The sequence below is a fragment of the Cryptotermes secundus genome, unplaced genomic scaffold, assembly GCF_002891405.2.
Source record: "Cryptotermes secundus unplaced genomic scaffold, Csec_1.0 scaffold1059, whole genome shotgun sequence".
In the NCBI taxonomy this organism is placed as follows: Eukaryota; Metazoa; Arthropoda; class Insecta; order Blattodea; family Kalotermitidae; genus Cryptotermes; species Cryptotermes secundus.
The window spans coordinates 142,260-160,272 of record NW_019722450.1 but is presented as its reverse complement, the minus strand read 5'-3'; the positions used below and the strand labels follow the sequence as shown (position 1 = coordinate 160,272).

The 18,013-nt window shown below is 39.2% G+C and overlaps 1 protein-coding gene across 1 annotated transcript; it reads left to right on the top strand.

Annotated features, from left to right (window-relative positions):
• The first annotated feature begins 470 nt into the window (after positions 1–470).
• On the top strand, positions 471–17,156 carry LOC111861528 (developmentally-regulated GTP-binding protein 2). The gene is made up of 8 exons (XM_023846183.1): positions 471–630; positions 729–886; positions 4,124–4,294; positions 6,882–7,025; positions 10,012–10,119; positions 13,852–14,009; positions 15,559–15,760; positions 16,924–17,156. The coding sequence occupies exons 1-8, from the start codon at positions 567–569 to the stop codon at positions 17,008–17,010; spliced, it is 1,092 nt and encodes a 363-aa protein (XP_023701951.1). The 5' UTR covers positions 471–566; the 3' UTR covers positions 17,011–17,156.
• The last annotated feature ends 857 nt before the right edge of the window (positions 17,157–18,013 follow it).

The following is an 18,013-nucleotide window of genomic DNA, read 5'->3' as shown; positions in this document are numbered from 1 at the left end:
CTATCTTGTCCAAAAGCCCTGACATTGGATGCGGGGGGAAGGGGTTCTAATTTGTCCACTCCTTCTGCCGGCGCCCAGGGGTCATAGCGACATTGGCTCTGCTTAATGTAATGTAGTGTCCTAAAAGTAAGTGTAACAACAACATACATACATATATTCAACCAGACTAACTTCTACTTAGGAACTGAAATAAAGTCCTTTGCAGTACTGGGGCTTATATTCTGACTTCGTTGGTATACAACAGTACGGCGAGATTGGACTTTCATGGCGAAACCCACGAAACCTAATTTATTATTGTTACCGACTGAATGAAGCTGTTGACGCCGACCATATTCATTATCATTTATAGATGGCAACACGATGAAAGAGTGCACCTACATTGCATTGATTGACGGTAAAATTGGATAATCTGTACATTTGACATGTGTGTTTATGCATTCGATTGTGGAGGTCAAGATTTTTAAGATGGGAAGGAGTTGCGAGGCATGTAGGTAATTGATTCCCAAGCCTTGGATGTTTAAGAACTATTTCTGTAGCGATCATAGACCACACTCACATAATTCAGTATGGGCATTTTGGAGAAAATATCAGAGATAGAAAAAGAAATTGCGAGAACCCAGAAAAATAAAGGTGAGATGCATTTTAGGTTAGAGTTGTGAAAGTACTAATTTTATTTTCAGAGCATGTGCAATTAATACACTTCTAATTATTAAACATTTGTATTTCAGCTACTGAATATCATCTTGGATTGCTAAAGGCCAAGCTTGCAAAGTATAGATCACAGCTACTTGAACCACCAAAGAAGTCTGAGAAAGGAGAGGGTTTTGATGTTTTGAAATCAGGTGATGCCCGTGTTGCCTTAATTGGTTTTCCGTCTGTTGGAAAGGTACGTTATGTTGCTATGTAATATGGCAATATAGCATCAGCTTTCTTCATCTGCCAAGTTACCATTTTCTGATTATTAACAAACATGATAAAAGAGTTCAAATGTGCATGCTTAAACATCAACAGCAAATTTAATTTTTGTGATACATTAATAATTAGGCAGGTTGAATGTTAATGTTAACTGCATGTGTCAAGGGAACATAGTTTTTAAGAAGCTGATAGTGACACAGTTGTTCAAGAAATTCTGCACCTTCTGTGTGAAACATGAAGGTTCATTAATTCATTCAGAAGAGGCCACCACTGGATCATGTTAGTAGGATGGATGCATTCAGTGCTCTCAGTTTCGAAAAGTTTATCCCTTTATCCTTGTCCAACAAACATGGGTAATGCATGCGAACACATTTCTCCTAATTTTTTATCACACTAAATAAATGTATGCATTGATAATGGGGTGTATATTACTGTTACAAAATAAAAATAATTGTGTACTAACTGAACATAAGAACTGTATTATAGCTTTTCTTCCACTCTGGAAAAACCTTTTTGACAGCCTTCTTCAAAATTTACTTCATCATTATTAAACTCACCATTACTATTAGGTCCAATGCAATTAATTATTATTTGGTCAGTTGCTTCATAGTGTCATCTCTTTACCAGTATTTCTTCTCAGTCTTTTACACATGTTTACACAATGACACCATGACCCTGCGAGTCGTAGGAGGCGACGAAAAGGGAAGTCTCAAATCTGAGACAGTAAAATATGGTCACGAGTCCCAAGAGACTTGGACACAAGAAAGACTGCACTGGCAAGGGCCAGCAGCATATACAAAAGGCAGACCCGTCCTCTCGTCAGAGAGGGCGCCCCACAAAAATAAGACCGTAAATGCCAAACAGTAATATCGACACCAAGACTTACTGACTGACTGACTGTCAGTCGCAAGGTGACTTGGACTTGGTAGCTGGCCATTTTTTCACCTTATACTAAAATTTACCTCTTGGGTTCAGATATGGATGATGATGACTGAAAATTTCATTAACTGATCATTTTTTAATTTTTGGCATTTGAAATTTTATGAAGGCTTATAACTGTGGTTTTAACATTTTATTTTGTATTGAAAAAAGAGTAAACAGAGGAAAGAGGAAACATATGAAGACAGTATAATACAAAAAAAAAATTTCAAGGTCAATTTTAATTTATTTTCTCCCCATATTTCAGTCATAAACCCAATGCAGTTGATATTCGCTTCTGCACCTTATAAGAGTCATACAGTTTTCTCCTAATTACTGTTGCAGTTAAATCACTGATGATGTGAACTGGCTTTATGCACTGTTGACATTTCTCATTCAGAGTGTGAAAGGAGGCGCTACCTTCTCCAGCATCAGTGTTTTTCATTTCTTGTTTACTTTTCTCAACAGAACAAAGAGAAACTTCAGCAATTCTTCATGTGCCTGCTCAGTAACCACTGTATATGTCCCCTCATTGGCTACATTTTCTATAAACTTAAAAACGTTAAAAATTACCTGTTCTGTTTGGCCATGCAATTCTTTATTCTCTATGGTTGACTGTATAGGAAGGTAATTATTTTTGTTAGTGGACAGGAGGCAGCTTGTTGTCTAGCTTTATCTCCCCATAGAAGACCTCTTTTGATAGGTTGTAAGGTTAGCAACTACTGAGGCCATGGAAGAATGTCATAGGGGTGATGGAATTTGGCACTTTCCCCATCCCACCTGCTGTTGTATTCCCCTCCAGTACCCCTTGCATATGTCAACCAGCCTTAAATACTTGTCATAAGTGAAGTTTATCATTACCGACATCTGTGTGAACAGAACAGGTGGGTGACTGGAGGGGAATATAAGAGAGTGCACTGAGTATTGAAGTGTAACGGTGAAGCCATTGAACACATAGATCCCAAAACCATGATTAGATTCAGCCAGGCTTGACCTCATGTGCTACCTCACCCAGCTGTTAAGCAAGCATAAACTTTGTAGCTTACTGCAATAGGTAATACAGTATTTGTATTTGAATAAGAATAAACACCTTTGTAGCTAAATATAGTGGATGTGTATTTGTATAGTCACAATATGCAGGCAGGCCCGCGCACATGTACATACATGTATAACAAGTGCCTGAAGTACCTGAGCTCACTTATTGAATCTGACTTTGCAGTGGAGCTGATTGGAGACAAATAGGAATAAAATACAGTCAACTACAGAAAGTTACAAATGATGTTGGATGTTTTGATGTGTTTACACTGTTTACCAACAGATATGCATTTATATTATTGAAGTCAGTTTTAATATCTTGGGCCATATATGTATTTATGATTGTAGTATTATATTCTTAGAATGTTGCATTTCAGAAACTTGTATTGTTTCTGTCTTCATGTAAAAGGGAACCTAACCTGAGATGTCCGTTAGAGAGGTCCAGTAGTTTCATCAAAAAGGAAACGCTCAGAAATATTATATTATTACAGTTTTTTCTCATGTTTAGACATATTTTTGTATTTTTTCAATAAAACTGTGTCCACATGACAAGTCAGTTTAGTTTAATATAATTTATCTTTAGGTCTTATATTTGTGTTGAATCTAGTAGCTGGAAATAAAATAGTGAAGTTATTTGGCAAGATATATGGCAGTAGATGATGTCATATTGGTATGTGCCAGAGAGGCTTAAGTTTGTAGGTGCTGTATTGTAAAATCCGCTCATCTGTGGTTCTCATGGCATTGGTGGCATTTCATTTGTTTGAAAAAATAATACTTTTAAAAATCACACACAGTGATAGTTATTCATATCAAGTGTGCTGAATTATGTTTCACATTTTCTGTTTGTTCTTGCTGTTTTATACTTTACATCCTGTTAAACAGTCATCTTTTCACATAAATACAGATAGTGTAAGGTCCTGTATGTGTATTTTTTTTATTGCTAGTGGGGTGGGACTAAGTCCCTTGTACTGTGGCCACTTCTGGCCTATTGTACCAGCCCCAGGTGATAGGTGAGGGTGATTGTGGAGCAGGTGGAATGAAGATTGGCAGGGGAAACCGAAGTACTCGGAGAAAACCTGCCCCAGTGCCACTTTGTCCACCACAAATCCCAATTGATCAGACCCGGGATCGAACCCGGGCCACCGCGGTGGGAAGCCAGTGACTAACTGCTTGAGCTATGGCCCGGCACTGGATGTGTATATATGCTCCCAGTTGTACTAATATAACTGCTGTAAATTCTCTCTTTTGCTTATAGTCCACTCTTCTCAGTACTTTGACAGCAACTGAAAGTGAAGCAGCATCATATGAATTCACAACACTCACATGCATCCCAGGAGTCATTGAATATAAGGGAGCCAACATTCAGCTGCTGGATTTGCCGGGTATTATTGAAGGGGCTTCTCAGGGCAAAGGTAGAGGGAGACAGGTAAGTAGCCCATGGCCTTTTCATGCAGAAATACGTTCATGCATTTAACACCAACATTTTGATAAAAAATGAACCAGCCAAAAGTTGTATAAACATATACACAATGAAATCCTATATTTAGTGAACATTTCTTGTGGTTCCAGCTGAAGCCCAATATAAAAAAGTGTGTTATGTCGCTGTGTTTAGTACATTTTAATTTAGTAAATAACCCGCATTTAAAAAGTAAAGTAAAGCTATCCCTGTAACAGCCCGTGAAGGCCAATAGTGTTGTGAGATGTTGAGGTTCCCACATTTTCTAGACAATCGGCTTATAGATGGCGGCAAGGTTGTCAGCCCTATGTGCCGGCCGCCCTTTACCCCCAAGAATATTTCAAGAATACTGGTACTCATTTCTGTTAGAGGCTGAGTCGACCCCAGGGCCGTAGTGAACCTGCATGTAGTGTAAAAAATTTTTGGCCTTATCAAAATTGTAACTGAATTTAGAGAAAATGTCGTTGAAACAACAGTTGATGTCCACATTCTCTCTGTTGGAAATCATTTCCACGCAGTGTGATTTGTGGTGACTGGTGTCACATATTGAAGATGAACAGCATTTTTTGCTGTTCCATTCCCATTGCTCCAAGTCGTGCTGCAGATCATACAACATATCAGTGAAAGACAATGGTTTTCTGAGAACCATGTTAAATTCAGTGTCTTTCTATTTTCTTTGGATTTTGTACCAGCTGTTGTATCTTTCAAACTTTGATGACAACATTTCTCATTGTTGTTGACTTTTGCATTGTGGCATATTCCCTCAAAGCAAGCACTGTGAAGTCACAACAGCTGGCCATTACTAGGCAGTGGCCTGTAAACATCAACAACAGAGGAATGGAGTTTTCTGCGCAGTTCATGCCGATAGGTGCTCACACAACAATGGAATATGTCATGCCATTGCTAAGCAACAATTGGACTGCAACAGAGGAATGGTGTTTTCTGCGTTATCCATGCCAACATGTTATAAGCAGAACTGCTTCGGTTCAGTCATTGTGAGCTGTTGCTGTTAGAAGCTGGTAGTGGAGGTTGGGGGCAGTTCAGGAACCCAGAGGAAGGGGAATACGCACTGTTGGAAGCTGCTACCAAGTGTGCATGTGTGTGAGCTGTAAAGTATAGTCACACACATTATCCAAGAGTCCAGGAAATCCAATTACCAATCCAAACTGCATCTATAGTCACTCCACCAAAAGACAGTCGATGTCAGAAGTGGGATTATACTATTAGAAGGGATCAAATTTGTTGATAACTCAATTGCAGTAGCAGAAGAATAACACTGAATATTTTGTTGTTGTGGTTTATACCCAGAAATAATTATTTAATGTGAAATGATGGTGTGAAGTTACTTTCACATCAGGATGCATGTCATATAAGTATAGATTGATTTCACTGAAGATCAGTATGTATCAAGTGACTATTCAGATGTATAGGGCTGAGTTTGTGTGGCTGCCTGTGTTTTCAGGGTGTCTTAATGGACTCTCACAGATCTAAGGACTGCCTTTGAGTCTGAATGATGGCAGGTGGTAGCAAGGATCAGTAGAGAGTGCCTGCTGCTAAGGGCAAGAAAAATGGCTTTTGAGTAGACAGCAAGCCTACAATGCTGCGGTTTGGGATAGACATTGGGGGAACACTGTCAGAGCTTGTTTACTTTGAGCCAAAGGATATAACTCCCAATGATGCAAATGCTGAAGTGGAGACTCTGAAGAACGTTTGGCACTACAACGCCAAGAACTCCACATACAGAAAAATGGGCCATAGGGATATGCACCTGCAGATGGACGACATTGTGATTGGACGTCACAAAGGAACTCTTAATTTCTTTTGCTTCCCAGCCTGTGAAATGGGAACTTCTTGGAACTGGCCAAGTCTGAAGGGTTGGCCACTTTTGTTACAATTGTTAGCGCTACAGCTGGTGGGACCATACAAATTTGAAGATAACTTTCAAAGGGAGTTGAATGTGCTTGTTGCCAAGTTTGATTTTCCAACATTTCATAGAAGCCAAAGGTTCATTACCACGTTCACAAGAGCCCTCCATTAATTCCTTTTCTGTGCCAGATCAGTCCAGTCCATTTCACCCCATCCTATCTCTCTAATATCATTTTAATATTATCTTCCCACCCATGTCTGGGTGTTCCTAGTGGCCTCTTCCCTTTTGGCTTTCCCATAAAAATCTTACATGCATACCTCTTCTCCCCCCCATATGATCTACATACCTTGCCCATCTCATCATCCTTGACCTGATCAATCTAATTATACATGGTGAAGAATACAAATTATGAAGCTCCTCATTATGTATTTTTCTTCAACCTCCTCTCACTTAAACTAATGTATAGTCTGATTTATGAATTCTATTTCCTAAAGCCATGATTACTTAGCTTGAACCATCTTGTAGTGTGAACATGTGAGACAAAACATGGAGTGTTTAGTTGTTGACACTTTTAAATTCAAGTACAATCTTAGAAAATTTATACAGATATTTTCATTTAAGATTTATAATAGCTGTAGTATTACTTTAACTTTTTATGAACAGAACATTTATTGATGACACACTGCATAGGTGATTGCAGTAGCACGCACAGCAGACCTAGTGCTGATGATGCTGGATGCTACAAAACAAGATGTCCAGCGTGGATTATTGGAAAAGGAGCTTGAGAGTGTAGGCATTCGTCTGAACAAAAGGAAGCCGAACATTTACTTTAAGGTCAGCTCTTTCATGGTTTAGCTCGCATATATTACTTGGAAAGTGGATTGAATGAATGACTGAAGGAATAAATGAATGATTTGTGGGTCTTACAGTTCAAGTGAAATGGGAGATTTAGTAGAATACTGACATAATCTTGGTTCACTGGTGCAACATTCTTACCCAGAATTATGTTGTCCATTGTCCATTGTCCATTGTCCATTGAGTTTGCTTGTGAAGAGTAGCTCACAATTAATGTTCTATTGTGACTACAAGAGGTTAAGAAAGTATGAAAAATCTTCAGTGTGTTACTTAACCCTTTGTGGCCCTACATTGGACTGAGTCCACCACTTTAATTTCTGTGTTCTGGTCCTGTGTTGGACTCAGTCCGCCACATATTTTATGAGTGTTATAGCCAATCTGGAGGCTATCTGAGGGAGGAAAACAGTATCAATGTGTCGTTTAAGCCTGTTTTTGCAGTCGTGTTAACAAACTTCTTTGTTGTAATACATACCTACCTACCACTCAGAGCTACAACCCTGGGTGAGCCTTGGTCTCCTCTACAACCAGTCTCCACAACCAATGCGTGCTGCCATAGGAATGGACCCACGCATGATGACCCGAGGCTGGTTGTTAGGTTTCTGAACAAAATTCTTTTTACAGGATGAGGTTGTTAGCTGACTGCCTCTGTGGTCTAGCGGTCAGAATTCCTGGCTACAGATCCAGAGGTCCTGGGTTCGATTCCCGGTGCTAGAATATTTTCTGACAAGTAGTGGGTCTGAAATGGGGTCCACTCAACCTCATGAGGATAATTGAGGACCTATTTCAAGGAAATAGCAGCTCCAGTCTAGAAAACCGAGATTAACAGCTGTGGGGATCCAATGTGCTGACCGTGTGACCCCCTCTATCCGCAAGAAGTTGGCACTAACTTCACCGACAAGCAGCGGTCGCTAGTTTAATATAGTTCACTTGTGGTCTACAGGCCATGGAGTTTGTTTTGTTTTGTTTTGTTTGAGGTTTTTAGCATCATGCCCGACCCCCAACCTAGAGGGTTTGTTGTAATACTTTTATGAATTTTATACATTTTTTGAAGGGTCTGCATATATTTTTTTTTGTAGTTATATCCCAGTGGCATTTTGCAGTGGGTGTGCATTGGACAGCATGCATATCCGTGAACAGTCACATGATGACTCCGATTCTTACAGTGAATTCAGTCAGGATTCATACATTGATGTATTTGATCATGTTGACCCTGATGTTTAAATATGTGGGCCTGATATGTGTGATAGTTGTAGTAATTCTGATGATGGCCAGGCAAGTGCAAATATTGGTGGTGGTTATGTTCATAGTGGTGGTTACAACAACAAAGATGGCGAAAATGAAAACTGGGCTCTGGGATAAAAATGACCATGATTTCTATATGAGAACTATTTTGTGCATCGTCTGATTATATACCACCTTGAAATGGAGAAATGCATGTTTCTTTACATGAATTTTTATGTTATTTTTATTGCAACTTTGTTTGAAGAAATAGCTGCTGAAACTAACAGATATGTTTGCAAGAAATCTTGTACAACATGAACCGCCAGTCAGCAAAACTTCCAACATTGTCTCACCTGAAGTTCCATAAGAAAGTGATTGAAATATTGGTAGGAAATGTTCGGAAAAAAATAATGATCCAAAAAGAGGGCGAGACCAAGTTGAAGAGACACAGAAGACTTTGTGGATGGCAAACTGTGTCTAATTCAGGCACATGGTGGGAAACTCATAAAGGATTATGCAGTTTGCTCCAACAGAAAACATCTTTTTATGATGACACGTGTCCAACACCCTAACAAGTGTTTTGATATACACAGTGAAGAAGTACTGCTGGGAATGTAGCTAATAGAAATATTCTGTATCTGATAAAGTTACAGAAAAATATACCATCTTCCCAGTAGGAAATTCTGTTCTTTTATTATTATTCTTTATGCATGGAGCAATCTGCCAATGACAGGCATGTTAAATCATCCTGTTATCAGGCATTCCTCATTTTAACTTAGGAACATCATCTCAAAAGGAAACAGAGCTCCAAGATTATGACATCAAATGCTTATACTTCATACATCTGCATGTAATATGAGATGTTTAGACGTTGCTGAAGTTCTGAACAAAGAATTTGGTTTGATTTTGATCTCCAAAGAGCAAAAGTAAACACAGTGGCACCATTCACTACATGTGTCACTAGCAACAGCAGTACAGTCCGTAAGAATATGGCACATAGTCAGTGTTCAAGCAATAGGAACCGTGGCCTTTGCAGACCATATTTTCATCACACTTAGCAATGCTCCTTCAATTTGTTGCAAGTTATAAAGCAAAACAAACCAGTTCATAATAGTAGCCGCATTTAAATTGATCAGTGGAATTCAAATAAAACAAGCAGAGAACCACAGCAGTATTTAAATAGGACTGCAAAGGGTTAAGATGATGCTAAAGCCTTCAGGAGTATTAAATTATTATTCAGTATTTTCATGTCTTCATGATAACCACTTCAAAAGAAAATAAATATTGCCATACCTACATTATTTTTTTGAAGGGGGCTTAGTGCAGCATTTTCAAATGTTATGAGTACTGGTTGGAGTGTTGATTTTTACAAACTGTATACAATTTTTAATCTTAATCTTCCCTTCCTAATTCACTGTATCCTCATACAAATTGGTGTAGAATATGAAGATCGCCATGAAACAGGCTGATAAGAAACAAAGAAAATATATGAACCACAGATGCCTGTGTACACAAGGTTATGATGCCATAAACCTTGTAATAAAAAACTAGAATAAAAATATATATGCACAGATAATCTGCAAAATGAAATTTCACACACTGAGAAGTAGGAGTGGGTTGCATTTTCATCCTAGGAAGATTTTCCATTTTAGGAGCTTTGTTCTACATAGTCTCATCAGAAATATTTCACATCATACTATTTCTGAATTTGAGTCAAATTAATATGATTAATGTTTGTAATTAGGTGAAGAAAGGTGGTGGTCTGTCTTTCAATTCAACATGTCCTCTGAGTCAAGTGGATGAAAAGCTGGTGCAAATGATTCTTCATGAATACAAGATCTTCAATGCTGAAGTGAGTTTTATACTGTTTATTTTATATACAAGTTTTTAAGAAAATCAGTGGACTTGTTACTAATCTGGTATTGAATAACAAATGTACACACAAAGAAATAGGAATTTCCATGACAACTATAATTTTCCAAGCCACAGGCATGCTTATAGAACATATTTTAAGAACTGTGAGCAGTATTTTTTCATAGATCACATCACACCAAAATAAAAAAATACCATCTACACGGTGTTGCATCCCAGATGACAGTAATCTTGAGTTAAAAAATTGATGTTCCAGAAATATGGGATGAAGGTACTCAGCAGGCTTAACATAGGATCCAGTGGTGGGTTTCCGTAAACATGACAATGAACTTTTTAGTTTCATGGAGGCAGCAGATTTCTTGACCAGCTAAAGAGCTGTGAACTGTTTGAGACAGTGCTATATGCAGTTATTAATGTTTACTCATACTTCAAGCCTCTTCACTGAAGTGATATATATGGATGACCAAACATTGATTTCTGGTATAGTTGTTAGGATTTGCCTTTCACACCCTATTAGAGTGGTTCCATGGCTCACACAGCCCCCACTGAATAATGGATGTTAGGGGAAAGGGTGAGATTGACCTCTAGACCTTCAGACCTTCAGACTGATGCTCTTCAATAAGATGATCCAGCTCTCCAGCAATGTCAGGTACCTTGGCCTAATATTAGACAAGGGACCGACATGGAAAAAGCAGCTGGACAAGGTCTTCAGTAAAGCCCATGAGGCTTTTTGGACATGCAGAAGCATGTGTGGTAAAACTTGGGGACTGCAGCCACACATTGTGCATTGGATATACACTGCGGTTGTAAGATCCATAATTACATATGGCACCACAGTATGGTGGCCCAGCGTTAAACTCAAGACAAGCAAGGCAGAACTTAGAAAATTGCAAAGGTTGGCTTGCTTGGGTATCACAAGAGCAATTCGAACATCTCCAACAGCTGCACTGGAGACACTCCTTGGACTCCCCCCACTGCATCAACAGTTGGAGGCAGAGGCCAGGTCAGGAACCTACCATCTCCAGTGCAGTGATCAGTGGAAACCCAAATCCAGTAATTTTGGACATGCATACATAACTCAGGACATGAAAAAAGAACCCATATTACAAATGGGGTCTGACAAAATGATACTGAGACATGTATATGAAAAACCCTTCACAGTCAGATTTCCTGACAGGAGCGAGTGGGAACACGGGTTTCGGCCCGATAGAGAAGGGGGACCAATCTGGTATACAGATGGTTCCAAGATAAATAAGGGCACTGGAGCTGGTGTGTTCTGCTATAGCATGAGGCAGAAACTTAGTTTCAGCCTTGGGCAGTACATGACAGTATTCCAGGCAGAAGTATATGACATTAAGGCATGTATTATGGAGAATCTAGATAGGAACTACAGAAATAGGAACATCTACATTCTATCTGACAGCCAAGCTGCACTTAAAGCACTTGACAAACACCAGGTCAACTCAAAATTGGTCTGGGATTGTCACCAAACTCTCATGGAACTGGCAGGGTACAACTGATATGGGTGCCGTGGCATGAGGGTATTGCTGGAAACGAAATAGAAGATCAGTTGGCCAAGACTGGAACTGAACATCCGTTCATAGGACCTGGACCAGCCTGTGGCATCTCTATAGGAGGTGCCAGAAAGGCAATCAGGGACTGGACAAATATGAATCACAAGAAATACTGGGGATCCGTAACTGGACTCAGGCAAGCAAAGGGACTCATACAAGGACCCTCTACTAAAAGTGCGAAGGAACTGTTGAAGTTAAACAGGAACCAGCTACGGTGGGTGGTAGGACTACCTACAGGACACTGTCACCTCAAAGGACACCTCTTCAAACTGGGACTGTTATTATTAATTTTTTATTACAAATGGGGTGGGATGAAGTCCTTTGTACTGTGGCCACATCTGGCCTATTGTACCAGCCCCAGATGATAGGTGAGGGTGATTGTGGAGCAATTGGTGGAATGAAGATTGGCAAGGGAAGCCGAAGTACTCGGAGAAAACCTGTCCCAGTGCCACTTTGTCCACCACAAATCCCACTTGACCAGACCCAGGATCAAACCCGGGCCACCGCAGTGGGAAGCCAGTGACTAACTGCATGAACTGTGGTGTGGCCTAAACTGGGACTAGGTAATAGTCCAACTTGTGAGCGGTGTCAAGAAGAAACTGAAACAGCCACACATATCCTGTGCGAATGTGAGGCCTTAGCTTATTTAAGATTGCATCGCTTGGGTCAGTATTTTATGGAACCAAGTGACTATTTCAACGTCCCCATGTACAAAATCCTACGCTTCATTCGAAGTGCAGGATTGTTGAGGGGATAATCAGAAGGGGAGGCACAATAGATCACTGTGGTCACAGTGCAAGGGCCAAGAAGGCCCACCCCTTATACATTCATTCATTCCGTGAACTGTTGGGGTATGGTAGTGCAACACAGGGACAACTCACTTCTATTCATGCCCTGTATTAGAACATTAAAACTTTTATTGTGTGTTCCTTTTATGTGTGGAATAAAAAAGTGCATGAATATTTGCAACAGTCACTGAACAACATAGTAACTGTGTCATTCTTAATATCTGAGAATGTGCAGCTACATGAGGAAGGATTGGATATGAAGATTCATTTTGTCATGTGTACTTGGTGAGTGTACAGAGAATATGAAAAGGACCAGAACCTATTTGGTTTGTTATTTTTACCATGATGTCATGGGTACCAGATGCACTTTCCCTGGGGGTAAAGCAACTGGGACCACTCACCACCAACCAATGCCAAGATCAAGAAAATGTCGATGTAAACCTCCACTGCCCCATACACCTTCATGGCATAGTGCTTAATTAGTTAAGCACAGGGACAACTTTACCTTTATTACTTTTATTTAATCATTCTATCGGTATCTCAAGAGTATATAACTAAAATGAATGAGTGGCATTACATTTCATTTATCAAGTTTGTAAGATGTTCTTAAAAATTTGCCTTTTGATTCAGAAACCAAGTGTCCAGTCCAGTACTGGAACTCTCCCTCATAACTCAGGACATGAGCTGCTTATAAGGGAAAGTGATATTGAAAATGGTCTTTGATAGCCAGAGCATTTTCTGCCACAAGTTAGTTACAGAAAGTCACACTGTCAGTAAGACTGTGTACAGAGACATTCTTCACAGTCTGTGAGAAGGTGATTAGTGTAAACACTGTAACTAGTGGCAATCTAGAAACTGGCTGCTCCATCATGACAATGCATCAGCTGATATAGGAGTATCTGACAGTGACATCACTGCGTGTTCGTAACCTCTGTACTGTCTGATCCGGTCCTACCATGTGTTCCTAAGAAAGAAAGCCCTCTTGGAGGGATGCAGGTTCAAGTCATCAGAAGAGGTGAAAGAGGCTATGACACCAGAAATTAACGAGGTTGCTGAAGACCTCCAGGAGTGCATCTAGCAGTGGTATTGCCACAAGCAGAGCTGTGTATGTCAACAGAAGGGAACTACTGTAAATTTAGTATGCAGTAAAATATGCTCACATGGACAGAAATTCATGAACAGTTTGTTGCAACCATGTGTAATTGTTTTCCAGTGTTACCTAGACCAACAGGATCTATCTTTATATTTTCCAACAGAGCAAGTGTATGCCTGATGTATGTATATATGTATTTATTTCAGTAAATTCATGTGTATGTTTTGTGGTATTTAATAGATATCTTTTGCCATAAGGTTTTGTTCCGTGAAGACTGCACTGCCGATGAATTGATTGATGTGATTTCTGCGAATCGTGTTTACCTCCCGTGCCTTTATGTTTACAACAAGATTGACCAAATATCAATAGAAGAAGTGGACAGAATTGCTCGTCAACCAAATAGTGTAGTAGTAAGGTAAGCAATATTAAGTGGGGTTTTCTGTTGACCTTGTTTGTATGAGTAAATGGTATTTAGATTTGGAGATTTAACTTCTCACAGTCATAGGTTGTTTTCTGTCTGGATGTACTGCATAACAGATGAAACGAATTAAGTTCCAACCAGTGTTAGAATTTATAAGCACTAAACTTTCTCTGTGTTCCTTGCACAAAGTGTGTGAAGTGCACTGCAGATAGAGGAGACTGTTCCATCTATTTTCCTCCATGTTTCATTTCAAGAGCTGTTGATTGGATTTTGATGCATATTGTCTTCAGGGTCTCCACAAATGCTCACTGTTGATGAGTGAAATTAATTTTAACATGTACACAACACCAGCTTTACACAAAACCCACTGAGGACACTGCACCAGGCAGTCACCTACTTATGGTATAAATTCACAATATGCTAACAAGGATTACAGGTATGCCATGATTTATGCAGTAGTTGTGTTCCAGAGAAAATTACAGAGGAAAATCTCATAAATTAATCATATTGTCATGTGTAGGGGTGTTTGCAGTACTTACAAAGGGTTTTGGATTGGATTTATTGCATCATATACATTTACACAATTCAGGACTACAGGCAATACAGTGCTCTTGCTGTTCTACACACTTTCCAGTTCACCGCTGGACATGCACTAGGATTCTCAGTCTTTGCTGATTGTCTCCTGGCTACCGATTTATCACAGTTTCACTGGCACTTCAAATCACATGTGAAGTCTTCTTGTCACAGCCCAAGTCAGCTGCCAGTTCCAAAGACTTGACTCAACTACTCTTCAGCTACTCTCTAAGCCAAAGTCAAAGTCACATTGCGACTGACGGTCAGTCAGTAAGTCTTGGTATTGAGCCCCATTTGGGGCTCATGACCAGATATTAATTATTACTGTTTGACAGTTACAGTCTTGTTTCTGTGGGGCGCCTTCTCTGATGAGAGGACGGGTCTATCTTTTGTATATGCTGCTGGCCCTTGCCAGTGCAGTCTTACTCAGGTCCGAGTCCCTTGGGACTCTCGACCATATTTTACTGTCTCAGAATTGAGACTTCCCTTTTCGTCGCCTCCTACGACTTGCAGGGTCACGGTGGAGGTATTCGACCCCGCCTCCACACGGGGTAATCTCCTCACTCTCTAAGCGACCTTCTTTGTCCCTGTATAACCCCTCGGCACGGACCGCATGGAAAACACAGCGTGTACATTAAGGAGGCATGTTTACTGCTATGTTGCCTAGCAATGGATGTCCTATTATTGCATGTGTCTTGCCGAGATGTGTTTACCGAGCCGTTACCTAACAATGGATATACATGTCACAATATTTTCTCTTCTCCCCTAGCATTTGTATGCCACAAACCCACACAGCAGTCTACTCCCCTATTTCTCACCTCTCATGATTGGTCAGCAAGCAGTTTGCGTTAAAGCAAGTGTAGCTAATTGAAATCATTGTAAATGAGTTGATTGTATTAAAATGAAATCAAGTTTTTCAAACTTGCATATAATGAGGAGTGCCTCTACAGCTGTTATTGTCTGTTCGTAGCTGCAACATGAAGTTGAACTTGGACTACTTGTTGGAGCAGCTGTGGGAATACCTCTCTCTCATTAGAGTATATACAAAGAAACCAGGTCAGCCCCCAGACTTTGAAGATAGTCTCATCTTACGTCGTGGTGTAACAGTGGAACACGTGTGTCACGCCATCCATCGCACACTTGCAGCAGCATTTAAATATGCCCTCGTATGGGTAAGTTATGAACGAAGACAAATCAACAGTGTGAAATTTGAGGTTGTCATGGATGTGACTATGAATAGTATTAGCTTCTGGGATGTGACATCACATAGTCTGGTAGAAGTTTACCAGTGTTTTACAGGAACATATTGCATTTACTCTGCTTGCTGCGTTTTAAATGACTCATTCTTCAACCCAGAAGATCGAGGCAGTACAATCTTCAGACATGTTGGTAAACTTCTACCAGACTACATGGTGTCACATCCCAGGAAACAGTACTCTTCTTGAATCACAACAATTCAGGATAATTTCAAAATATTATATTTACCTTTATTGACATTCAAAGTGTTGTTTTAAATATGCATGTTGATAAAATACAACAGTTTTACATTATAGTATGGTAAACAGATATTTCAGAATTTATGTTTATTTTTAATTTCTGTTGAAGGTTTTGGAATGCTGAGTGCTTCCTGACTTAAATTCTAAGGAACATTAAATCAAAAAGTTATTTAATTTTAATAATTATCCTGTATGTACACATCTAACTTTTATCACATTAGTGGATAACATGGCACTGTCATGTCATAGTTTTTCTACACATGCTCAGTTCCTTTGATGACTATACTGAATTAGATAGATCATGGCTATTTTTATGATCAAAATATCTGTAAATCTATGATAATACAGCAGGTACCAGTATGCTAAAAAGGAATGATGATATCAGAAAAGCACATCAGCGTGATTTTGACATTAATGCTATGTTCAGTCTCACCAATTGCTGTTTTGTTTCTGGGTCATCCTGGAGGACTCAAGTCACATAATTTATCATTATTATTTTCAAGCAGATTGGGTCCAACAGTTCTGATGAAGGTTCTGCACAAATTTCTTTTCTCATTTTTGATAAATGAAATACTTTAGCCTTAAAACAGTTTGAATCTTAACAACTGTTTGACACAGAAGTGGTAAATTATATATTTATGTGATGCATTGTGCCGGCTCACCAGTACTGACAGTTGCTGCACAGGAATGTTAATTCAGTATGCAATGGTCTGTTCTAGTGTTTCCTTAGAAGTGACTCTTCTGGATTCCAAACATGTTACAATATTCAATTCTCAACATATATATTAAAATTAAAGCTTTGTACCATAGTAAATTTTGTATTTTATTTCTTTTTGCAGGGAACAAGTACCAAATACTCACCACAGCGAGTGGGTTTACATCATGTCATGCATGATGAAGACGTAATTCAAGTTGTGAAGAAGTGAAGTTGTATTCACAGTTCGCATATTGCAGTATGAGCTTTCAAGATAAAGGACGAGGGAATGAATCCCATGATGAACAGGCACAAGGAAGATGTACCTTAGAAAGGTCCCTTTACACAAAATAAATAAGATTTATTACAATTTCTTAAGATTTATATTTTATTCTCCATACATCAACAGATAATGCAACCTCTCAGCATGATGACAATTTATATAAAGTTCATAAATGTGACTGTTCCAACAGGTACTAATCTGAAAATGGCGAGTTCAGACAAGTTGAGTCCATTTCTTGTCATCCCCTCTAGCAAATTTATGATATTCCTCTGAAGCCATTCCTGAATGTCACCTCTTCCCGTTGCCAAGTTGGAAGTTTAACAGTTTGGGTAGAGTGATATGGGGCTTTATCGAACAGATTCCAATGGATGGTTACAGTAAAGCTGTTTCTCAATTTAGTTCAAAAAATTTTTAAGTTCATTTTGTTATGGTGGTTGCTGCCTTTTATCTTTGACTTAAAAATCAGGAATGTTCCAGGAACCTGTTTTCAGAACCAGCATCTACAGTTATCGGTGATGACCAGCACTGTCATTCATCATTAGATCATCATACCTTCTTGCAAACACTTACTAAGTGTATATGTCAGCATCCAAGTACACAGCAGGTTTCTACTTCACACCCAGTACATTGTTTTTCTTTATAATTCTAAGTTTGCCCTCTGTCTTACAGTATAATTCCTTTCCATTAAGAATAACCTATTTTTCTTTCGTTTTTTTTAATTGGAAACCAACCATTTTCATTCACCTCTCAAGATTCTCTGCTTTCAAGGTCACCAAAACATTTTTCATTGTCAGAGCTCCTTTTCTAGTGTAAAACTATGAACTGTTTGCTTTATTACACACAAATCAGCCATAAAGTTCAATTCTTTCTATAAGTGAGCTCACATCTCTTGCCAAGTGACTCAGTTTTACTCCACTACAGCTTGGCATATTGGCTTTTCTTATTTTGCAGA